Raw genomic sequence first — 25,027 nt, forward strand, 5'->3', positions numbered from 1 at the left:
CCCCCCTGGAGCCACAGGAATCTCTCTGGGAGAATATATTTCGGGAGTGGTGGGTAGAATCAAAGAATTAATTAGATTGAATTAGAAAAGACAAATTTTGAGAGCGTTCAGCCCAACCTATGGCCTGACACCATGTTATCTGTTACAGATAGGTGCTGTCGTGATTGGCTCTCGCAAATGAGGAATGAATATTGTGTGTTAAAAGAAGTTCTGTCCATGTTTAAAGTTGTTTTTATGTGTGACTCTGTTGTTACACGTTGGTTTTGGACCCCTTTTTGTTCTCCCTTCAATCCTCTATTCTCCCCTCTGTATTGTCACCAGACAGCCCTGGGTGTCAGGGCTGTCAGTCAGGGAAGGAAAGTGTGTACACGTGTCCCTTCCCCCAGGCAGCCCAATGGGGGAGGATTATCCCTGGGGGGACTTGGCGTGACAACACCTCAGCTCCAGTCAGTTTGCAAGGTCTCCACCAATGGACGGCAAAGAAGAGTTAACCAAGCAGGCTTTGGGAAGGGCCAGGGACATATAAGGAAAATGCTGGAATATGTAGTATTCCATTCATAATATGCTTATGAAAATGTATTTGGCTGATGAAATACCAAGTGTATAAAAGGCAGAGCCTCGATTTTGTGGATGAGTGTGGTAGTCAGCTATGCTTCCAGCACTGTCCCTTTTGCTTTGTGGATTTTTTTTATCCTCAATAAAACTTTTATCACTCATTCCCCCTTGGAGTCTGAGTCATTTATAACGGTATTGACTAAACTGTGGCACTAAGTCATATTAAATCTTGTTTTAAAACACCTTCAGGGACAGCCACTCTGCTGTCTTCCTGAGCAGCCCATTCCAATGTCCCAAATACAGTGACACAGTGTAAGAACATTGGAAGTGGGTGTTTATGGGACTTGATCTACTCTTGGCTTGGGGCAGCAAAGTGGCCTATGACAGCCTGAAGGGTCAAAGAAAGTACAGTTCAGCAGAACTATGCAAGGCAAAAGAAGGGTAGTCCCTGCAGGTTTAACCCAAGATCTTTTAGAGAAAGTGAAGGAGACGTGGAAAATTTTGTTTAGGAAATGAATAAAAATCAGGGAAAGGGGTGGATTGAGGTGAATGGTGGGCAAACAAGACTATGGTGATAGTAAATGTCCTAGCTTTTCTCTGGGATAATGTGCATACATGTGTATGGAGGTCCGAGTGCAGTAATGGGAGTCAGACATGTCAGAGAGGCCATGTACCCATGGTGCAGTCCTGGAATGAGTTCAGGTGTGTGTGAGGAAATGTGTGAGCACTAATGAAGGTAAAACTGGATGGTCCAGCAAGTAGGGAGGTGGCCTCAGAGTCAGGGCTGTGTGGGACCGTAGGGCATCTTGCTAGTGAGGACCAGGGGAATCCTGGCCAGGTACTGGAGAGACCATAGAGCTGGGGTGTCTCAAGAGGTGAGGGAGTCATGTGTCTAAGGGCAAAATCGAAGGGTTGTGGGAGATCCTGGATGCCCTGAACAACACTGGGTCCAGGAGTCTCCTGCCTCCAGCTTGTGGTGCTGCTCTTCTAATAGAACAAGAGCCTGTGAGTACACTGCCTTCTGTAGCTGAAGCAAGAAGACTTTGTCAATAGGCTTCTCTTGATCAGGCCACCTGTACTAGACATCAGTCACGATTCTCTTTGTTGCCTTGGTCTGCGATTCTTACTCACAGGCTTTCTTAATTCTTTTCTGATGGTGGTTGCACCTTTGGTGCCAAAAACCCCTTCAGGTTTTTGCTGGCTTTCCATGTGCAAAACCTCTTACCTCTTGTGTGGAGGGACCCGGGGAATGAGGTGGGGGAAGAAGGGTGTCGCTTGCTATCCCAACCATGGACTACCCTCTTTGCTTGTTTTTTTACAACTGCTACCTTCTCCTTGATGGGGAATGGATAGATCCCCTTAATCTTGAATTATTTCTGGTGACCGCTGCTGTCTCAGGGAGGTCAGACCTTGGTTCTATCAGTCTATCTCCCTTTCTGACTCTCTAATATTCCTTAATATTTTTTTAATTGTAGTATTTTTAATTAACAATTGCAGCTGTTTCCCCTGCATGATGCAAGAGACACTATTTTAAAGTGTCTAATTCTTATCAAAGGAGAAAGATTGATTTCCAAACTATTCATCACTTTTTGTAGCTTCATCACTGTCTTCTGAGGAGTCAGCCTATTCCTCAGCCTCTGCAGAAGTGAAATGCAGTTTTGCAATACCAACTAGAAGGGGCTTTCATCTTCATGGTCTACCCAGTGTTCAAAATGCAAAAACATATGGGTATTCTGGTTCTGCAGTAATGCACACCATGCTCTTTTTTTATTCTTTCATGAGAATAGTAGCTTTTTTACTGTAATTTACACATGTAGACTTTTCTGCAAATATAGACTGATGCAGCTCCATGTCAGGCAAATAAAGTTTGTCTCCTGAACAAGCACATTATGCTGATGCAGGGTAGAGTCTTCTTCTTCCTTAGTTTGAGCTACACCATCACATGGATGATTCCCAGAAGCAGTTTCAGAAGAATGAGTTTTCAGTAGAATTTTATTGTATTGACATTCTTTGGATTTGGATGCATTCTCTAGACCAGTATCCTGCTTTATGCTTCTGCTTGCTGAATGCTGCTTGATACATTAACACAGGAGGTGACGTGGGGCTGATGTTGGAGCTTGATGTAGGAGTTCTGTGCTGTAGGCAGTAAAGGCTCCAAATTCTTTGCATGATCAAATACTTGGATGTGTCTATACAATTTCTGAGTTCTGTTAAATGTTCTGGATTGTCAGTTGCCAGACTCTTAGACAGAATCTTAGGAGGAATATTGTATTCATTGAGCCACACCTTCATTTGCATGCTTTCTACCAGGTAGTCAGTAGGTCCCTCTATAGCGAGTGAGTTGCCACTTCCTAGGGGGTTTAACTCTCTGGCCTAATAAGCCTCCCTCTGGGTTAGTGACCAGAGGGCTTGGGAGTCCCTAGACGTGAGGAACATACTGGGACCAGGACCCAAGTACCTGTTGGCTTCCTTCTTGCTTGCAAGGAACTGGTCATCCTCCCCCAACCCTGCTCAGAGATATTCACCACACCTACTGTGTCTCAGATTCCCTGGGCCAGTGACCGAAATCCTTTATCAACTTTGCCAGTTCAGCGGCCATAAATGGCACTTCCTTAAAGTAATTTTAGGGACTTGATCCTGGTCATTTTCATACAGATTCTGTTTTTAGTAAAGGGTGCACACAGAACACAGCATCCACCTGAAGTTGTGGCTCTGATAGCTGCTTCCATGGATAAATGGGAGCAACTGGTTTGGTTCTTGCATCTTCTGAGCACACTTCAGCATCCACTGGTGTGTTGGATCCCCTCACTAATTCCTCCTGTAAAACTTGTTGAAAGTTACTATTATGTGCCTTTTCTTTCTCTAGCCTCCCTTCCAAGCCCGCAACTCAAGTCTGTTGGGATTGTACCAGTGCCTGCAGGGACTCAGTTACCATCATCTCCTGGCTGCCGTGTGCCGCCTGTTCTTCCATGGCAGCAGCCAATGCAGCCCTAGAGCAGCACATGACAGCAAGATGGCTGCTTTGCCCTTCCTGGTTTAGATCTTGCTCCAACGCAACAATGCAGTCTGGCACACTCTGCCACTTCCTTCTAGGCTCCACACTAAGTGACTCAAAACAGATCTATTTCACCAGAGGATCCCACTTCTGACACCATTCAATGTCTGCCATGGGGAAGTGTGAGGGATTCTTTTAAACCAATGCTTAGGGTGACATTAGATGTAAACAAGGTCAATACTGTATCTGTGAACTGTAAGAAGACAACAGAGAAGGCAGAAACAAAGGAAAAGGAGGAGAGAGAGAAAAAGAGAGAGAGACAGGGGTTGACCAGCAAGACTTTGCAATGTACCGTTGATGTTCTGTGTACTGCGAGCCAGGGGAGTCTCTCAGGAGGAGAGGTGAAACTTCCCCGGTCTGCAGGCAGCATGTCTCCCATGTCAGTGAGAGGCAGGATGCTCGGTGAGTTGGCACTCAGGCAGGAGAAGGCAGCAGAAAGTGGGTAGGATCATGCTAGGATTGCATCAGGCTGCAGCAGGACTGTGGGCAGACAGCTGTGGGAACAGCTGGATAGGAGAGCAGCAGGTCCATGGTAGGAGCAAACGCTGGGTGAGAAGGATGAGCAAAGAGTGGGAAAGAGAGGGCAAGGGCTAGGGCCAGGAGCGTGGCTAGGTGCAGGGCTCGGAGGTGGTCACTTGGGCAGTTGGTAGGTGGCAGGGCTTAGCCGTGAGCAAGCAGGGACTGGATTCAGCATGCTCTGTCAGGCTCATGTGTCACACTCCATAATAGTTTATGTACTGCAAAGCTCCTCCCATGGTCTGATCACCCAAGAAAGATTACTGGATAGTCTGAAGAGTCTTCCCCAGCAGCAAGGGCTGCCCCACTGTGGAGGGAGCAGTTTGGAGTCTAGTAGTGGAGGCTGTCTTTCCGATAGGCTACCAGAAAGTGTCCCCAGAGAAAGAACCCTTCTCTATTTCCTAAGGGGAGTGCTTGCTCAGAGACAGTCCTCAGCGATCCCCTCCCCTTCATGAGGACTTGCTGCCTGTGCACATGCTCACATGTCACAGCTCCTAGAGCATGTGTCCTTCTGCTACTTTTCCGTTCGGTATCTGTCTTGTTTTCAAAGACAGCTATCTTCCAAGGAAGGTGGAAACCTCCCTTGGACCCTTCCCTCCGAATTATTGTAACTTTGAAATGAAGGGGTTTCCAGGCAAAGATATGGGATAAGGAATAACAGTTCTTTACTGGCAAATATATGTATAACCAGGCTAACAGCCACACTGGCAGCAGCAACAAACAGAACCACAAACCCAGGAACAGCCTCACCCGGCCGCAGCACCTTCCCTTTGGTGCAGTTCTGGGCAGGGCTGGCAGGGGCACTGCTGGCTCCCGGCCGGGCAGGGCAGGGGTGATGATTCCCCCACACCTGCAGGCGGTGCTGGATGTGGTCATGGCGGGTGCAGCTGACAGAAAGGATGGAAAAGAGGATTCCTTTACAAACCCCCCAGGGAAGCTGGTCCCAGTGCACCTCTGGATAGTGAAATGAGCTGTAGCAGGAACCTCAGAAGCAGCAAGCTGGAACGGCAGAGGTGAGCAGATCGTGGAGTAGCAAATGTAATGTATCAGTATACCTGCAGCTGTAGCAGGTGCCATAGGGTGTCCCGGCAGGCAGGGGATGTGGGGTTACAGTGCAGTGAAAAACCCAGAACAGCGGCAGAGAAATAAATGGCAGGGTTGGGCAGCAGCAGCGTGGCTCCTAAATGTGGCCAAGAGAGGCTCCCTTGGAGGGGCGAGGGGTCCTGGGTTTTCCCCTGAGGCACCCGAGTAGATGGTGAGGGTCCTTTCTAGTGAGGTAGAGCGTTAATAAGGTCCCAGTGCAACAGCTGCTCTTATGGGCTGAGTTCCACTCACAGCAGAAGAAAGCAGGGATGGGACCCTGCTGTGGTGGCAAATTCTCCCCACAGCAACTGCAGCATGTCTTCCCTCTGATGTCGATAGAGAGAGGGAGCTAGAGGATGCACCCAACCTCTTCCCCCAGTCCAAAATCTCACAGTAACTCTGCCCTTCCCAGGAGAAAAATCCCTCAGGTAGGAGAGTAGCAGCTAGCTGCACTCCTCCCCCTCGTCTCTGGCTACATGGCTCTTGTCTCTTTCAAGTACTGGTCATTATTGTTTCTTAGCAACAAAAGGGAGAAAATTCCCTTAGAGAAAGAAAACAAAAGGAAAAAATCCTAACCACCCAACAACATCAAATACCAGATTTACAACTACAGTTAAAAATCACAGTTCATAACCACAGTTCAAGAAATAAAACTAAACAATGTTGAGGTATTACTATTTCAAAATTAAATTGGTACCTCTCAGTGGTAGTGGTAACAGCAAGAGAGGAGGAAGAAAAGTGGGAACCTTTGCAAGAGTTAGAACTGTTAAATGTGGCCACTCAGGAGTTAAAAGATCTCTTCAGAAAAGCTGGGAATTGAGGGATGCTAGTGACTTGTGAGCTGTGGAATGCATGCCTTCGTCACCACCCCTACAAGACCCCCCACCCACTTCATCTGAGAGCTAACAAGGCTCTGTGGGAGACATGGTTTATAGATTATATAAGTCCTTTCAAGGAATCAGAACGAAAACAAGTGCTGGTTGGGGTAGAAATAGTTTCAGGTCTTGTTGAGGCTGAAGCGGTAGGATGGCCTATTGGAGAAAGCATAGTAGAAGTGCTGAAGGGATGGTTCAGTTACTTGTCCAAACCCAGGTGTTGCCACAGAGGACCCACGACCTTGAGACCAGGCCAGCCGGGGATGATGTGGCAAATAATAGAAGGACGGGCATGTTTTGATGTCCCGAAAGTAAAAAGCTTTTAATACCAAGCAAAACAACAAATGCATGCATAGAATCCAGACAGCAGTATGGGGAGCACCAAAAAGGCAATGTGTCAGGGTGTTACAGTAATTTATATAAACTAAAGTAGGAGTCTAAGGGTGAGGGTCCAACCAGGAATGAAGATTAGGGATATGTAAAAAACTGTGGCAAATGTGAACCAATAACTATAGGGGAAACAACCTTCTAGCAACATTTACATAAAACTGTACAGGGGATTGTGTGGGTAATACTTTGCTCTCCATGACTAGGAAGATTTTTCCCACAGCCCTCAGTCAAGGTTTTCATTGACCTCAACACCCAAGTCTATCCAATATGACAACAATAGTAATTTTACTGCCTCGGTGGTCTAAGAATGGGATAATCTGTGGGCACAAGTTTGTTGTGATCTAGTGGAAGACAATAGTCCTTGAAAAGATCAAGGAAATTGTAACCAGATATATAAGAAGCTTCACTTAGGCTGTGCTATGATTTGATTTGTGGTACCCTCCATGAGAGAGTAATGAATATTAAGAGAGTAAAAATATTTTGAAACAGACTACAGTGGGATCCACAGTGGTGGATTCCTTCCTTTCAATCTCTCCTGCAAAGGTCAATCCATGGACTGTTCAGAAATCACTGTTGCCATGTGCTGTTCAGAAATATTTAAACCATTGCTGCCATAGGCTGTTTAACCCATTATAAGATTTAAGTAATTTCTGCCATAAATAAAACTTTTTAACAGATTGTTTGGCATTGTTTCACCATAATTTAGCTCAAGGGTATCCCAAATGTACTTCTGAGGAACCAGTCCGTGACTGCCCTCTTGGATTCAACATTTTGTGGCTATCCCAGACCAGGTGGCCCAGGATTGCCCTCTTGGGACCTGACACTTTTCATATGTAAAAAAGCACCGGGTATGTTTTATGTAGTCTAATGTTTAGTCTTCACTGAGCATGATGAAATACACATGTACAGTGGGGAGATGAAAAGAAGCTTCTGTCTTCCCCTACAGGCTAAGCTTTTGCTACAGATCTTGCTTACTTGTGGTTTTGGGATGGGAAAGGCACACGAGTAAACAGGAAATTACCTACCTAATTACCTACCTACCTACCTAATAATCATTAGCTATGTGACCATTTGGTTGAATGTTATGCCAACTGAGTCACACTTGGAGACTGCTCTAAGGGTACCACATCATTGGGGAAATCCTTATACTGTTGCAAACTATCATTGCAGATATATATTGCAGCAGCATTCCCCAAAGTACCTTTTTCACACCTTCTATAACACCAGACCTGCACATTTCAGCCTTTTTCCCATATACATTTTTTAAGCACTGAGTACAGCGTTTCAAGGCTACTTAAAAATAACAGCTGAAACCAAAGTTTTGTGATGTACATTTTCATCTCCATTTTCAAAGAGACCTGTGAGGTGCTATTGTTTAAACACTTAGCTTCCATGTCCTGACATCTCAATCACCTGATAATTGGACCATTTTAAAATGAAGTTGTGTTTGCTCTTCAAAATTAGTGTTCATAATCTGTGGCCTCACTTTTGCCCAAGGCTTGCTTTATCTGGTAAGATCCAGCCCCTGGATTCTCTTATGTCTTGAGTCTGAAGTGTTGCAATTTTGTTTCTTTTTCCCGCTGAAGATAAAGCAGTGGTCTCTCCATTTTTCATCCCAGTTTTCTTTCTCTTACCCTTTTCTTACCTGTAAAAGCCGTGGGGTGAATTCAGCAGTTACTAATTCTGGCAGAATTGTACTGGTGGGCACTTAAAAGTCAGTGACATTTTGGATAGACATTTTCCCTTACTCAATTTATGAAAAAAAATAAGTTGAAGAGAAAGCAGGATTAAATAGGTTTGCAATGTGTAATGTGCTGAGGGTGACCTTGGGAAATACCACACTTGGAGTCTGTAGATTTGATTTTACATCTCATTGCAAGAAAGTGAAGAGAACATGCGATTTAATTGCAGTCACGTTTATTTGCAGTTTCTATACACACTTTCTAGGTAATCAAACTTTTCCAACACATTTTTTGAGAGGGGTTCACAATGAAACTGTCACCGTTTTTACTAAAAATAAATACAAGACTTAAAGTGTTGCACAGCTCTAAAATATACAAAGGCTTGGATTTAATGTAAACTTTGAAAACATTTTACAAAAGAAACCATATTTGCAACAATTTAAAAAGTTCATATTTACAAATATTACAAAAATACAAAATGGATGCAAGTCCATAAACCATTGTCTTTTCTGCCAGCATGAACTGGTGCTAGTACCAAAATAGTTACACTGTAACCTTCTTAATTTTTTTTTTAATTCTTTAAGTCATAACCTACAGTATTTCTCTATCTGCCACCATTGCAGCAAATGCACTCTATCACTGACCTTTGGCAAAAGCAAACATATGCTTTATTTGCTACAACTATCCCATGCCCTCTATGCTGCCACAACAACAAAAACAGAAAGGGAAAGAAAAAAAAAAAAAGAAAAAATAAGAAACAAACAAACAAAGGGGAAAATGTTATTTTTCAGAACACAGATGTATAACTTAAGAAATCATTTTCATAACATCCGTGCAAGCAACACAACAGTAGGTTGAAATGACGGTTCAGCAGTTACCTGATGCACGTACTGTACCCTGTCTCAAGAGTGAGTGATGTTCCCTTTGCTCTACCCCTGTCTTCTGGTGCCTTAATGGGACTCATGCAATGCTACAGGGCTCCCCTCCATTTGTCTTCTCTGACTCCCACATTCGTTCTGAACTCTTTTCTTCATAGAGGATTTAGAACCTCTCTGTTTGGGTTTCAATCTGCTAAATATAAATTAGAAAATTAAGCAAAAGGAGACAATACTCCAATGGGATCATTTTGTGTTTGTTTTGTATGCGATGTATTGCCTCATCATTCTGGTAAAAAAAAACCCTAGTGTATATTTATTTAGGGTGTCTGTGAAATTTTTGGTTGGTAAAAGTGGTATCATCAAAGTCAATTCAGCTGTATTCTCTTTACTGTTTTGAATGGCTATTTTAACTCAGGACTAATAAACATTTTGTAAAAGTGCTTCTGATAAAATTTTTGTGGAAAATGACTGAGGATGACAAACTAAAGATTTTCTGCCCATAAACTAGCTTTTCTCAGACTTTTCTTATCTAAACTAGCTTTTTCTCTTCTCCAGAAAGTGATTTGTTATATGCTAAACATTTCCTCTTAAATATTCTCATTCATTCACTTCACTTGAATTCAGACTTATTTTCCTACCTAAGCTACTAATGTGATAAGCCTTTTGTTTCCAAAACCTTTCTCCCATTACCTTTTACTATTTTAGATAATTTTGCAGCCCTTTAACTGATGGACCATCCCTCATCTCAACACACCTATCACATGCACAGTGACTCTACCTCATCAACTGAATGCAACCAGGCTACACAAGAGGACAGCAGGAAACTGAATAATATATGTCTTGTGGTAACCACTAGACAAAATCAGATGTGAACCTTCTGGGGAATAACATTTCAGATATGTTAAACTCTTCTGATTTGCTTTGACTCCTTGAAATTGTAACAGTTTTAGGTAGAACCTTCCTCTTTAAAACATGATCTGCCTTCTTTTAATAACTCTTAGGTTTATGCGTTACATGATTAAAAGGAAAAAAAACCCTCAAAACCCGAATTCACACATCCCGTCTCTCAATCCTTTACTTATGCTTAAAGCCAACTTTTAGCCGATTTCTTTATACCCAAGAATGCTTTTTCTGCCATCCTACTTGACCTATCCTACTGCACACCCCACTCCTCCTTCACTATTTTCTCTGCACTAACCTTTCCTCTTTTCCTAACCATATCCTACAGCAACCAATATCAACTGCATCAGTTTTGGATAAAGAGGGCCTTGTCATCTTAAGTAGCACAGATGGGGCTACTTCAGTGGAAATTGTGGTGGCCCAAAGGAGAATCAGGCCTGTTGGTTTTATTCTGTTTAAAAATTAAAAGTATAAAGCAACTCATGGGTTCCTGCAGTTTTAAGATGAGAATATTCAACTAACTTCAAGTAATTCAGTTTTTATCTCCCTGCCTTCATTTGTATCAAAGCAGCTACTTTGATTTGTCTCCTTTCCCACCCCACCCCAATCCCTCACCCTGTTCTGTGTTTCTGGTAAACCCAGACAAGATCCCTACTGTACGTGGCTGGCAAAATGAACTGGAGCTTTCCCCTTCCCAGCTCAGCAATGAATATAAATAATGCATACACATACCTATTTCCCAGCTATGTTTTCACAGTGTCATTTTTGTAAATATTTAGGTAGCATGAATCTCATCAGCACAAAGAGAAAGCTTCACTGAAAAATCATTGCAGATATTTACTGATAAATCGAAAGCGCTTCTTGCATGCTTATAATTTATTTGTTTCCTTTACGAACCAGAAACTAACCGTGTTTAAAGATTATAGTTACCAGGTTATGACTGTGTTATGTATCCCAATAGCCTAATAGGAATATGAAAGTTAAGTACTGTTTCCTCTCACATCTGTCCTCTCTGAAGCAATCCCTGCAAGAGTGAAGGCCCAGGGGAGGCTATGGGATGGGACCCTTTGGGGCTTTTCATCAGACCCAGCTTTGTTCTGTCAGAATCACACTCATTTTCCCCACCGATCCTCATGGTAACCCTCCCAGCTATGCTTTCCAGTTAGCTTCTTTGGAGCTGCCTTAGAAAGACAAATGGTTTCTTTAATCCTCTCACAGTCAGCCTTTCCATTTCCTTAACTAAGGTGGAAAATTCCTGCTTTTCACTGCTCAATGTTGTCCTTCAGGCCTGTCACACTCAAAGTGGTTATTGGTGGCCATGTTTTATGTTTGATATGAAAATGGTATTCACAGAATACAGTTATTACAATTGAATTAGTTTCTCTTCTATAAACAAAGTTGTAATGCAGTAAATCTTTTGCCACATCCACTTTTTGATAATTCTATTTACAAATTTTTATCAAAAATATGATATTTACATATGTTTTGTTAATTTCTTCTAAAGTTTGTTTCAGCTCATTTTAGTGTAGAAAAATACCAATTCTCAAGAGCATTTTCTTTTTTTTTTTGTTTGTTTTTGTTTTTTTTTTTGTTTTCTCCCTAGGGAAGCACTATAGTGAGGGATTTGTTTCTAGATGGGCAGCTTCTGGGAAAAAACCCCACCCAAAGTCATCTTTAACTCTATGGAAAGTGAATAGCCTTGAAATCTACAGTAACAATGGAAATGAGAGTGGGATAAACCAAATGAAGTCAAAAGAAAACAGAACAGACATAGCATATCTTCATCCTTTTAGAAAATGTAATGTAATAAATAGCTACAGCTGTAGTCCTTTTGTTTCCCCAGCATCTTCCAAACACAAACACAGCTAAGCATTGATATTGCCCTGCGATTATTCTCTTTTCCTTCTTTTTTTTCTTTTTTTTTTTTTTTTGATTGCTACAGCATTGGCCTTTTATGTTGACATCCTTAAGAGCTCGAGTGGTGTTGGCAGCCTGGCCCTGGCACCCACACAGCCTATGTAGAGCTTTGAGAAGACCGATCGTCATGGGGGCTGCCGTCCGAGTTCTCGGTCTCCCCCTCGGAGATGGCCTGCATGGGGGTGTTGTACAGCCTGCAGCGCACGCTGTACCGGCTGCTGCTGGCTGCCGGCGGTGCCCGCGACCGCCCCACCCGCGAGGATGCTGACATGGGGAAGTTCTTGGAGGAGAATCCTTCCGTGTTGACCCTGGGGGAGCAGGGGGAGAGCGGCGATAATGCGTCAGGGCTCGCTGTGGGAGGAGACTCTTCCGTGCTTTGAAGGATGTCCGCCGTCAGCTCTCCGGGAGACTTCGGCAAAATAGGACTTTTCAAAATTTCTGTGGCAGACATCCTGTAGCTGGAATCAGATCGGCTGCCCTTTTTAAGGAGCAGTAGCTTAAACTCCTCATTGGATGTGTTGGACTTTTTGGCATTCCTGTATATGAGCCCCGGGGATCTCTGACTGCTAATGGGAGTGCCCACGTTGCTCACTGGTGGCATGTTGCTGGTGGGCAGTGTGCTGCTGGTGGGAGGCTGGCTGCTGGTCCCAGACGAAGGTCTCAATCTGTTTCTTACAGAAAGGTCTCCAGAATCCTTTCTCCCAAGAACTTTCCTTTTTGATCTGTAAAAACACAAAGGAAAACACTTTCATATATTATTTTTGTAGTATAATCCTTAGCATTGTTCTGGAGCTTAACAGATGCTTTCATATTAGTCAGAGTTCTTTTAATCCCTCTGTAAAATATTGGAGGCGATCAGTGATTCATGGCACTGAGCTGCAGAGTCCCTCTCAACATTACCCAGCTCTTCCAAGACAATGTATGTACAACCAGTTCTTTGCAAAGACAACAATGCATACAGAAACTTAGGTAATAACAGTACACAGCAATAATCCATTCAGATTCAGAATCTATCAGAAAATTTCAATTTCAGTTGTGATGCCAAATTTCAGCTGACTACAAAATACTCCAAAATTGAAGAGATGCTTTCTCATATCCTTCTCCCTGCAACAACTCATTCACCAGAATAGAGCTGGTGGACTGGTAGACAGAACACAGGAACCACTGCAGGTAGTTTTCTTTGAAGATGTATGTTGGTTAGAAACAACAGCCTGATGTTTATATCTGTAAAGCATGCCCCACATGCCATGAAGATACTCAAGATTGCACTCCAGGCCATAATAAAATGTGTTTTAAAGCTGCCTTTTAGAAAACTAAACTGAGTTAACTAAAGAATGTAATTTGAGGACAAGACTTAAACATAGAATAACCATCCTGCAGCTATTGTTAGTGGATAACTGTGCAGAGATGCATGTTACCATTTCCCATTGCCACAAGGTTAGGTCACCTGTGAATGACTGCAAACAGATCCTCAGTAGTGCGGGGTTTGTTTGGAGACACGAAGACATCCTCAGTGTCAGCCTGTGACTCCTCGCTCAGTGGAGACATGATGGACTCATCACTTGGAGAAGACTCTTAAAATGAGAGAAGCCACATTTTGAGTCAGATTTCACTGCACTTTGCAAGAGCATGGCCAGTTGGAGGCACCAGCTCACAACCGAGTAGGTGATACCACCATACAGCCTTTATCCTCTAATCTAAAAGTCATGTCTGTTCCATACCAGAGCCCATAAAAGGAGCACTGAACACAGGACCTCCCATTTACAGCATAGCTGTGATAATCAGACTTTTCTGTACCCAGGGCCAATGCTCCTCCCTTTTATCTTTTCAGTTGAAATACAGCACAAGGGAGGAAATAAATATCAGAAATACAGTCTGAATACTTTGGAAAAGTGTAAATAGCTTTGGGCTGGCTGGCCAGCTAACAGACATAGGGGAGTCCATGGTAAACCCACAGAGATAAGCTGATGTGCCACTCTGCTTTGACTCCACCACCACCCTGTCCAAAGCTGTCTGTTTGGGTATGACACAGAAAGAATTTCCAACTGACCTTTCAGTGAAGGCTCGTCTGTGCTGCCCACTGTCTCGTCTGCCCTGCTGTCATCAGAGGCACTTTTGGTTGGGATACCTGATGTGATATCATTTTCCTGCTTGCAGCCCTCTTCACTGAGTGAATCCACTGCTTCCATCTCTGCTTCATAGCTGATATTCCCAGGCACATGGTGGCTTACATCGGGTTGGTGCTTTAACTGATAGGTGATGGCCAGTCCCTCAGCCTGAGCCGGGCTTTCATCCACAGGCCCAGCTTCCACCTTCCCCTCGCTGCCTGCAGAGAACTCTTGCTGAGCCTGCACTTGCTGAAGGTCATGCATTGTTTCTGCTCCCTGGGCAGGTTTCTTTGTTTCATCATCACCTGTGGGGACAGCTGAGCCCTTCTCAAAGCCATCCATGGGGATGGCACATGTCTCATTCAGAGAGCCTTCTGGTAAGTGTTCAATGGCCAGGTGTGTTTGGTCCTTCCCAGGTTTGATTTCAACCAGACCCATGCTTGCTGAAGTAACAGCTTCTCGCTCACAGCTATTCTGCCCACCAAAAGAGGAGCTTTTCTCTAAAGGTGGCTTTCCAGGGCCTGCTTCTGCTGGGGAAGTGTCAATGTACAGCATTATGGCCTCATCTGTAGAGTATTGGCGTGATACTGGTTTCTTAGCTAAGAGCGGCCTCATTTTGCCTGGAGAGACCTCGGTTGCCATCAAGGTGGACTCCTGTATGCAGAGCAGGTCTGGGGTGCTGCCTTTATGTTTCACTCCTTCAGGCTTGTTGACTGCCCGGAGGTGGACAGACTTGAGAACGGAGGGTGTGATGGCGAGGGCAGAGGGAGGGCTGGGCTGCAGGGCTTCCCCGACTGCACTCTGCTTGCTGTGGCTAAAGGTATGCAGCTGGTGCCTGTGAGCGAAGGGCTTGCTCAAGACATTGTGAAGAGCACTTAGGTCAAGGTGAGTAGGAGGTATAATTGGAAGTTCAAGGTCTTTGCTCACTGAGGCAGTGCCATCTTTTGAGAGTGGCTGCTGCAGCGATGACTTTCTCTCTGGAACTTTCGGCTTCCTCTTGCTCCCCCCTGGAGACAATGGTCCTGAAAAGAAAGCTGTTGGAAAAGAAGAGGTGGGCGTCTCTGACTGGCTGGAGTACCCACTGGAGGGTGAGGCTAACCCTGCCAACTTCTCTGGGGAGGCCAGCTTAAACTCATTATCAACAGAGGGGAGGGATGGGGTTGTAGCTCGTGACCCAGACTGAGATGTTTGGGATTCAGAGCTCTCTGGTGACTTGATGCACTCTATGACTGTAGTACCCGTAGCAGTGCTTGAATTGGACAAGGACCTGTAAGGATCACTAGATTTCAAGTCATTCAGAAGCCAGAGGTCTGCATAGTGAGGTTGTTCAGCACCTTCATCTTTAAAGGAGGGGATATCAGCGGTGTCAAATGGAGTGTCCTTTAACCCACCATCACCCTGGTTTGGCCAGGGAAGCTCCTGTTTGGCTGGCAGGCTGGGGCCTTCCGCTCGGGAAGGTGTGTTTGAAAACTCAAGGGGCAGCTTCATTTCCCTGGCAGTGTGAGAGACATGCTGCCCACCACCGATCTTTGGTTCTTTCTTGTCAGGAAGGTCAGTGCTGCCCTCTGATTTCCTCAAAGATGAGCTGCGTTTTGGTGGGGCTGGCTTTGCCTTTGGTTTCTTCAGTGAGATGCACTGCCGTGCCTGCCTCCTGTGGCTCACACACTCCTGCCAGGCACAGTCAGCTAGGCTGGAAGTCATGCTCCCGGTCTGACCACTCTCGGAGCCTGGGGCTGCATAGTTGCAAATGTAGCTTTTATTACCCTTCAGACCGCAGTCAAAGTGCATGGAGGTATAGTATCCTTCAGTATCCACAGAGAAGTGTGAGCTAGTGTCTGCCTTGTCAGAGGGGGTCTTTTCGAGGAAGCTGTCATAGGTGGCCATGCTGGTAAAGCTGGGACATCCCAGGCTGTCCGCCTTCGGGCGCTCAGGGCTGAAATCCTGGCGACAGGAGGCATCATGGTGATGGTGCAGGTAGTTCCACTCACTGTCGCTCGTGTTGCTGTTGGGGTCATCCAGTAAATCTGCCACAGTGGATGTGAAGGAGCTCGCCCTGTGGCCCCTGACCTTGTCTGTATGGTCACCAAACTGCTCTGTGATGAAGACATTGGAGTCCTCGTTGGCATTGGGAGCAGTATTGAGTGATAGCTCAGAGTCACAGTGTGAAGAGCCTGTTAGCGGAGGAGAGGCAGCAGGAGGAATGGTTTCAGATGTCTGGGAGGGACAGGTGGAGCTGCTCCCACTCCAGTTGCCACTGGAGGACTGGTGGTCATCTTTCTGGTCCATGTGGCTGCTGAGCAGGACTCCTGCTGTGGAGATGGAGTGAATTGGGCTCCCGAAGGTGTCTGAGTTAGATGAAATTTCACAGCTGCCTGAATCGACCATCCTTGACAGCCGCGATCTCCCCCTCTCGCTGATGCTGTGTTCGGGGCTATGCAGGTGCTGAGGGCAAGTTAAACCAATGGGCTGGCACTCCTGTGAGCCCTGCTTACTCAAGATCTCCTTCCCGTTTTTCGGGATCCTGTCCTGACCAGCTAGGAAGTGCTCCACTTCATACCCTGCACTCTTGGTGGTGGCATCCTGATGGCCCTCGCTGGCCCGGGCGCCCTCACGAGGAAGGCTCCGCGAGCGGATGCGGTTGCTCACAGCAGCAGCAAAGACCGCGTCCCCGTTATCCGCCAGCACCAAGATGTTGCCAGTGGAGTGGGAGAGGGAGGCAACAACACTCTGCCCCCGCTGGGCACGGATCCGTCGCCGGGAGGGAGCAGCTATCAGGATTTCTTCTGTCTGGCACTCTGAGTCCCGGGTCCCCAACCTCCTGTTGCTGGAGCCAGAGAATTCTGGATTTGTGTGCACAATCACATTGCGCTCTCTCGCCACTGGCGACTCGTCTGAATCTAGGACACATGGAAAGCTGGGTGAGTGGGAGAGAGCTCCACATTTCCTGGCAAGAGACAACCCGCAGAGCAACCAAGAAGCATTATCTGCTGTATTCTTTATTTTTTAATCTTTCTGAGCATTGGACCAAATTTAAGTTTAGTTCTTAAATTCTTATAAAGAATTTATAAGGCAGACCTCCTGCCAAAGTGGGAGGAAAATTCTCCTAGTTCTGCAACATGATTTCTGCAATGCATTTTCGATGTAGAACTGAGCTTGCTGTGCTAAATTTTAAGACAAATACTAAGTTTTCAGTTTTTTATGACTATTTCAGCTACTTAAAGTTTTCAGGAGTGGCCGCTGGACAAAACACTCCATAAGCTTCTAAAAATATTTCTGTTTCGCCTACCTGTCTGTTCAGAATTTCCATTATCTGCTTCTTTACTATCAAGAATATTTGCAAGACAAAAGGATCTTTCTTTCATAGGTTCTCTGATTGCTTATTCCCTCTGATAAACACATTTCTTCTGCTTCCAGTCAAGTTTCATGGCAACCGACCAAAATACCAGAGCCATCTTCAGGTGCAGATGAACATTAAGAAATAACAATTCTGTTAGTTTCGTTTTGTGTTATTAAGAATTTCACATTGAATTTGCCCCCAACAGAGTTGCTTCTAATTTACCCTGACAAAAAATGAGGTAATTTGGTAGATTTAAGGCAAATATTCTTGATGATAAAGAATAATAGGAAGGAATCAAGGAGTGTGATAAATAAAAAGAAAGTTTAGCAAAGCTCCCATAGGGTACCAGCAGCTGTATCTATGGTAAATATTCATCCACTCATCTAAGTTATCCAGCTGTTGTGACAACTCATCATCACTTTGTGGAGTAACATCTGTCGGTTCTTTACCTTAAGCTCCCCTGACGCAAGAAAAAACTTTCACTTAATCTAGTTACTTTTTATGCACATTAACTATGGGTTCATAACAGAAATAAAATGAAAAAGAAAAAAAGAACTGATTAACATTTACACAATAAGAGCTGAACACGTACATCTATATTACTCAGTAAGGCCCCAGTCCTTCAAGGCCATATGGAGTAATATAGCTTTTCTTACTGTAGTAAATCAAAAGAACAAAACATATCATTCCTAGACTCCACAAGCATTTACACTTTCAAGGTTTTGTTTCTTTGGAAGGCTAACTACCAGCTCATATCCCTGCAATTTAAGTTGGTTAGAAAGCTATCTATGGAAGATTTGTATTTATACTACACCTATTTCTTGTTGCACTCTTCTGGGGATGCCAGAGATGGTTTTCCTCCTCCTCAACTTTCGTCTCCGCTGTAGTACAGATTGTGAATGAACAAGAGAGCAGCGTATACTAGCCTCTCTGTCAAAACCAACTCCTGCAACCCATAAATAGGTCTCATTAGCCTTTAGAAATAGTAAACAAATTTTCATGGCTGGAACACAGTGGAGGTATGTGAGCTTGGATTAAGCCTGTGAATAAACATAAGGGAGCCCTTATGTAGCTCTTATGTAAATTATATCACAGTATATCACAGTTTTACATCTAATTCCAGCTCCCCCTCAGCAGCCTGGTCTGCCAAAAATAACAGAAGGCATGAAAAGAAAAAGAACAGAAAAAGGAAAGAAAATAAAGAAGGCGAATAGAGAGCTCTTGGTGGCAGGGCATCTTTCTTATAGCTATTTATCCATCTGTCATAGGGACAATGACAGTAACTTGTCTGCAAAGCATTATCTGTTCAGCTGTAGCCTGACTTATTTTTAGCAACTAAGTGTAAGAAAACATTTTAAGGTTATAATGCCATATTGTAGTAGTTGGGTGCTTCTTAGGAGACCAATATGCCAAGGGAGCTAACATTTCAAAAAGGAAGGAGACAGCTAAAATGGGGCTGAGTCACCATGCAAGTTTAGAGAGCATTCTCTGTGACAATGACACATGACTAAGAGTGACATTACCGGGGAGCTGCTATTTACTTGCACACATCAGGAAGTGGCCTGATTTTCCCATGTGCACAGCGCACAGTGGGAGTCAGCTCAGGTCACACAGTCAAGATCCTCTGTTTAGATTCAGAAGCTCAAGTTCTTGAGTATGTTTGTTTATGACCACCTTCATACAGAATAGGTGAGAATTCAGTTTTTTCTTTTATGTTTCCATGGCATTAGCAAAGGGAAGTGTCTTTCAGTGTGATTTTACACTGTTTAATTCAAAAACCCATCTGCACTGGCTTTTTGCACAACTGTACGCTCGCTCATGCTCTCTAAAGTTGACATGGGACAGGTAGGAAAAAATGTGCCAGGTCCATAAAAACACTAACATAAGGATTGCTGGTACAGTGGTTTGTAATCTTAAGAAAAACAAACAAACTAAAGCAAACAAAAGGAAAAAAAAAATCCTGATAAGAAGCTCTATTTTAATAGCGTATAATTATAGAAAACATAATTATACACAGACATACACATACATATTACATTACATAACAATGTAAAACATTAAAAAGTAACTTTCTTGTAAAAGTTCTTCTTGAAATCTACTACAGTGAAATAGAGGCTTCAGACAGATGTCCTGTAACCACCAATGCCCCTGGAATAAGCAGAGGAAGAACTTTCTTTAATATGGAACAAAAGTGCCGTAAACTCCAACAACAATCATTTTCAAAGAAGTGAACATTTCTCAGGGTTGGGAGAAGCTTAAAAACAAAAACAGAGAACTAAAAGCAAACTCTTTGAAACAAAAAATCAATCAGCATCATTGCTGGTTTTCCAGCAACTGTGAGTTAGCTGAACATGCTCTGTGTGCCAGATGCACGGGGGTCATCTCCGAGAGGAAAGTGGAAGAGGGTATTTCTTCCCCGTGATGCATACAAATTATTCCCATTAGTGCTAATGAGAATGATACACATAAACATCCAGAAGATTACATACCATTCTTGATCTGTAAAACTGATCAGTGGAAATTTGGTTCCAATGTATGGCAGGTGGAGTCTAGGCAAAAATGGCTATTACTGGAAAAGTTAACATTGGTCCCAGACCTAACTGTCCTCTGGCTGCACTAAGTGACAATAGCCCTGTTAGGAAGCCTGCACTGGTTAGGGTCCTATATTGAAACAAGGAGCATCATTTTATCACTAACTTTACCTCATGGAAATATGCCACATTTTCTATGACTTTCTGTGGGTTCTGTGGGAACCTATGACCTTCACCAGCTGGCTCCCAACCTGCAGCGCAGCAGGGTGTATGCAGGCCATTCTGCCACCCAGCTGCCTGTCCTGTGGCCAAAGCACTGTCCTGGAGAAAGGGACACCCACTCCTGGCTGCCACCTCCCCAGGGAGGCAGAGCTGGTGGCGCTCTGCAGTGTCACTCCTCTGCCAGGACAGAGGGGAACTGGCACTGTGCTGTTGTCACTGGGAGGATTCCAGCTGATGGTGGAGCACATGGGAACTTGTCACCGTGATGCTGTAAGCCCAAAAGCCTTGGCTGTGAGCTGAAGCTGGACTGTGGGCACACAACCCCCTCCAGCACCACGGTGAATCCTACAGCTTGTCTTGCAGGAAGGTTTGTGCACCACTGATAGACATGGGGAAGAACAATGGGAAAAGAGGGCCTGTGACCTTACCCCAACCCGCCAGTTACTGGGAAAATAGAATTAAACACAAATATTTTCTCTGGAGAATGAAGGTTAACTGAAAGCCCCCTGCTCTTTTCCTGTTTGTTTACATTGAAGTCTATAACTGTGAAAGTTAGCCCACTTTATGCTCTTAAGTTAATCAAAACTTGGTACTTGAAAATATTTTTGAGAAAAACTCAGATCAGCTTTATGTTTACCATAGCCCTCTGGAAGGAAAGAAAGAGAAAAAGAGAAAGAGAGAAAAACAGCCTGATTTTTGATTCTGGAAATAAGTCATCTATCACATTTAATAAGTGATATACCTGCTGCTTATATAAACAAGTTCTCCTTCAAATAAATCTAGTCAAATATATTCAAATGTTATAGGAATAAAAGAAAATGCCATTACTATACCTTCAGCATAGCTGCATGTAAAGAGATCTCAGAGCGATGGTTTGCATGCTACACATTCATGCCTTGCATGTTTAAAGCACTGCAAATAGTAGCCTACATTCTCTAGTTTCTCTTCTCCTGCTACACATGATAATCATATGATTAATTTTGGTGGCTTTCTGCATTATTTCAGTCAGCTACATTCAAAAAGTTATTTGAGGTCTTTGTTAATACAGATTGTAGGTTATATACTCAACAAAAGTACATTGTTTATATGGGGAACTAGGGTTATGTTACACCATATAACATGACTCTGAAAATATGGGCCAAATCAATCCTAGATGCAGCTTCAGCGACTCCAGCAGTCACACATAAGGGATGAATTCAGCCCACTGTCTTTCAGAAAATAAATCTTCAAGCTAGGGTTTTTGCCCCCAGACTGCACAATCCCGTGATTTCAAATAAATTAAACAAAATCAGTACTTGACTTCCCTTGAACCATGCAATAAATACAAAAAGAAATAGAAGAGATTTGTACCAGTGACATTGATGGGGATAATGCAAGAAGAAATCACTTGGGCATCTTGTTTCATTTTCTCCTCTGGAGTTGGGAGAGGTAGTGCTTTACTCCAATTGGTTTGTTTATCCAGTGTAGAAGGGATATTATGTATTGGATTTTTCGGCCTCTGCCCTAACATGACATCTGTATCTTCGTCCTCTGGTGGATGGGACTGCAAATGAATACATTCAAAATCAGTGTCTCCCAATCAGGCACACCAGGCTAATTTTGAAACAAAGCAGACACACAAATCAGAAATCAATTACAGGGATGCAGGAGAGAATTGTTCTAACTAAATCACACAGCACCAGCCATTCTCCAGTGGAAACTTAACATCCTGCTAATAGGAGAAAAACATCTCAGCATACTGTAAGTCAGCACATTTACAGTGACATTTACAGGCCATCTCCTCTGTCAAAAGGGGCACATCCTGCATTCGTGCACAGCCATGGCAAGCGTGTCCTCAGTTACCACAAGCATCAGACATGTGGGTTCTCATTCGCAACTGGCCTCATATAACCATTCATTCAAGCATCAGAAGGTCCAAAGTTTCAAAGAAGACCCCTCCATACTTCAGAATAACCATTTGCATTTCATTTTGTACAAACGACAACCAAGAGCAGACCATAGTACAGCCATCCAACACCTGTGCGGTGAGAAGTGCCAGGTGTTGACAGTGCTGGGACAGAGGGACAACAACTAAAGAAAAGAGTAGCCAGCACCAGGAGAAATTGAAAAGGTTGTTTAGAAATCAGGAATATTTTTATAGCATACTACAAGTACTAGATGCTGAAAATGAAGAAACAGAGAGAAAAGTAAACAGCATGGAAGAAACACAGACGGTTTGTTTTGTTTTGGAAGAAACAACAAATCCCCCAATACCCTGTCTTGCAAAGAGAAATAAAGCAAGTGCGTTTTCATGTGGTGTTGGCTGCCAGCTTGGGTCTGGGGGGGTCTCTTTGTTTGCAAAAAAAAAAAAAAAAAAGTTTCTATTTTGTTTGCAAGGACAGAGGGGAGAAACACTTACCTTTACCTTCTTCTGCCTAATTTTCCTCCCTTCTTCTATTAATACATTCTTCTGTAAGCTGTGATAACTGTTTGGTCAGCTCAGGACATCTGTCTGCCTCCCATTTTTTTAAAAATGAAGTGAAATCCCTTTCAGATCGGCTTTCTCTTCAGTCTTGAATTCCCAGCTGCTTAACTACCAGCCTTCCCTCCTTCATGCCTGCTGTTTACACTTTATTTGCCAGTTTTAGTTTCAGTAGCAAACAGGGCAAAGATGAAATGTTGCTCTACATTGCCATGGCAGAGCATTGAGCAGGTGGGTGTTGAACACCGCAGGATCATGCCCTGTCTGCCATTGTACTTCTGCCATTCCTCCGCCCAGGCTCCTCACAAATCCCGGGGGAATTAACCATCTCTGCCTTGCCAAACAGCGTTTACGTCCCAGCCCAAAAGCATTAAGGATCTTAACTCTGCAGCTATTTAAACTTGGAGGGCACTTACTTACCTCGTCAGTGTCACCTCCTGCAGCACCCCCAGACCCAAGACAAAACACGTTTCCTCTTCTCCCGCCCGCAGAAAACCCTCTTTTCCCACGTAGGATTTCAGTCAAACATTGCAGCCTTCTTTCTGCCTGCAGCTTTTGTGCCGATTCCCGGCAGACGTGAATAGCTCATATAAACTTCAAGCACAAAAGACTTTGTTTCCTAGGTAACTGCCCCCCCCCGCCCCAAGTTTGATGCATGCATGCAAAAAAACCCACCCTTGCACACACGCACAGGCACGTGGGGACACAGACACAGACACACACACACACACACACACACTGCATTTGTTGCCGAATTCATCCTTCCCTGGATGACAAAGAAGTGCTGGACAAAGTGGGCGAAGCGACCCTGGCTGCCAGAGCTCCTGCTCTCCAAACAGTGGCATCACCAAATGGCCAGAGAATAAATACCTGCTGTCCGTGTGGCATTGTCCAAACCATTTCTTACCATTTTGGAAAAAAGAAGGGGGAGTTGCAAAACATGGCAAGAGAATTAAATGCTATTGCTAACGCTATTGAGTCTGTCTGAGTTCAGGCCTTTTAACAGAGTGATAGGGGGAGGCAGCTTTGTGGCCTTGAGCTCCTGAAACCCATCCAAGGTGTGAAGAATGAAAGAAGGGAGGGAAAAAAGTTATTATTGTGCCTTACTGAATGAGAAAAACAGAAATGGCTTCTTTTAGCGCAGTAAAGTTAGCGAGTGAAAAGCAAGCAAGAGGAAGGGTTAGGATCTGGAAGGGAGAAGAGTGAGACAGGGCTGTTAATTGAGGATTGCTTGTTTTTCCAGTACCTTTCTACTCCAGGGGGTCATGTGGCAACACTCAATTGGGGAGGGCGAACGGGTGCTGTTAAACTATAAATGTGAAATGTGGGAAAAAAAAAATAAATTAAAATTAAAAACATACACAAAACAATTCTTGTAAAAGCACATAATTTTTGTCTGGATAAATTAGCATCAGAGCCAAAATGAGCAGAGATTTTCACCCAGTTTCCTATTGATGGGTTTATTCCCCACAACATATTGGTTTGGAGCCTGTGAAGTCAGTGCTGGTTTTGCTTAGTTTGGATTATTTTAGCTGGTTTTGGATTAGACAAAAGTGCAGTGAAATTGGTTCAGCCTCCTTGTACAGACATGCTTAAATTGTCCCAAGAATGCCTTGTATTGATTTGGTAACTCATACTATTCTGCCTGGAGCAGAAGCAGTGCAAGATACATATCCAATTACATAAATGTAAATTATTTCATAATTTAAGGGATTTTTCTCAATTATTTCTTCAGCTTTAAGCAAATGGATATAAATAATGACGCTGATGGTGATTTATCAAATACATTAATTGCTATGTGTTTCTGATGATATCACTATTTCTCTAAGTTTGCAATCATTGTGACAGGGTGACAGTGATCAATTGGCTTTTTGTTACTTTTTGTAACACTTGAAAGGACGAATAGCAATTGCCAGAATGTCCTGGGTCTTGCTGAATCCCTACACCTCCAAAATCTTCTTCTGTCAGAAACTGTGGTTTGTTTGTGGCAACGTCCAATTTTCAAAAACAATGAGTGAAGGACAACTGACTTCTTTGAAATAGGAAATAAAAAAAAGAGATAAAGAAAACAGGTCTGTTGACAACTCTGGAAATCTCTAGCATGTGTTTCTTGGTAGGGGTTATTATTTCTCCATGTATTAGTTAGCAGGCTAATAATGCCAAATAATCCTATGAATGTTTTTCCTCCCAGTCATTATCAATCATTATCAACACTGCTGTGACAGATGGACAAACCTCATTTTGAAAGATTCTGCATTATAAGGTCTCCTCTCAAGACAAAAAGTTGTAGTGAGTCTCAAAAGGCCTAATCCTGCATCTTGTATATCTAGGGCTCTTCCTAGATATACAACTTCTGCTTTTCCCTGCTTCCCATGTGCCCATGGGAAGCCTCCAGATGAGCTGTCCATACGGCTTACAGGAGACCAGAGCAGGGGAAATGTTCCCAGTGAACATTTCCAGCAGCTTAGTTCCTGCCCAGACAGTTCTCCCAAGCTGGAGAAAGTCCTTATCTCAGGA

The 25,027-nt window shown here is 43.7% G+C and overlaps 1 protein-coding gene across 2 annotated transcripts in view; it reads right to left on the reverse strand.

The window, feature by feature from the left end:
- Nucleotides 1-8,374: 8,374 nt before the first annotated feature.
- NHS (NHS actin remodeling regulator) overlaps nt 8,375-25,027 on the reverse strand; it is a 244,029-nt gene continuing 227,376 nt past the window's right edge. The window contains exons 4-9 of one of the 2 annotated variants that reach the window (XM_015643993.3): nt 23,757-23,819; nt 21,400-21,592; nt 18,111-18,242; nt 13,902-16,856; nt 13,299-13,425; nt 8,375-12,573 (exon numbers count right to left, since the gene is read on the reverse strand). In XM_015643993.3, the coding sequence (XP_015499479.1) occupies nt 11,949-12,573; nt 13,299-13,425; nt 13,902-16,856; nt 18,111-18,242; nt 21,400-21,592; nt 23,757-23,819 (4,095 nt within the window). In that variant the 3' untranslated portion in view covers nt 8,375-11,948. The remainder of the gene's footprint in view (nt 12,574-13,298; nt 13,426-13,901; nt 16,857-18,110; nt 18,243-21,399; nt 21,593-23,756; nt 23,820-25,027) is intronic. The other variant, XM_015644003.3, reaches the window with a different exon arrangement.

This window comes from Parus major, chromosome 1 (assembly GCF_001522545.3).
Source record: "Parus major isolate Abel chromosome 1, Parus_major1.1, whole genome shotgun sequence".
NCBI lineage: Eukaryota > Metazoa > Chordata > Aves > Passeriformes > Paridae > Parus > Parus major.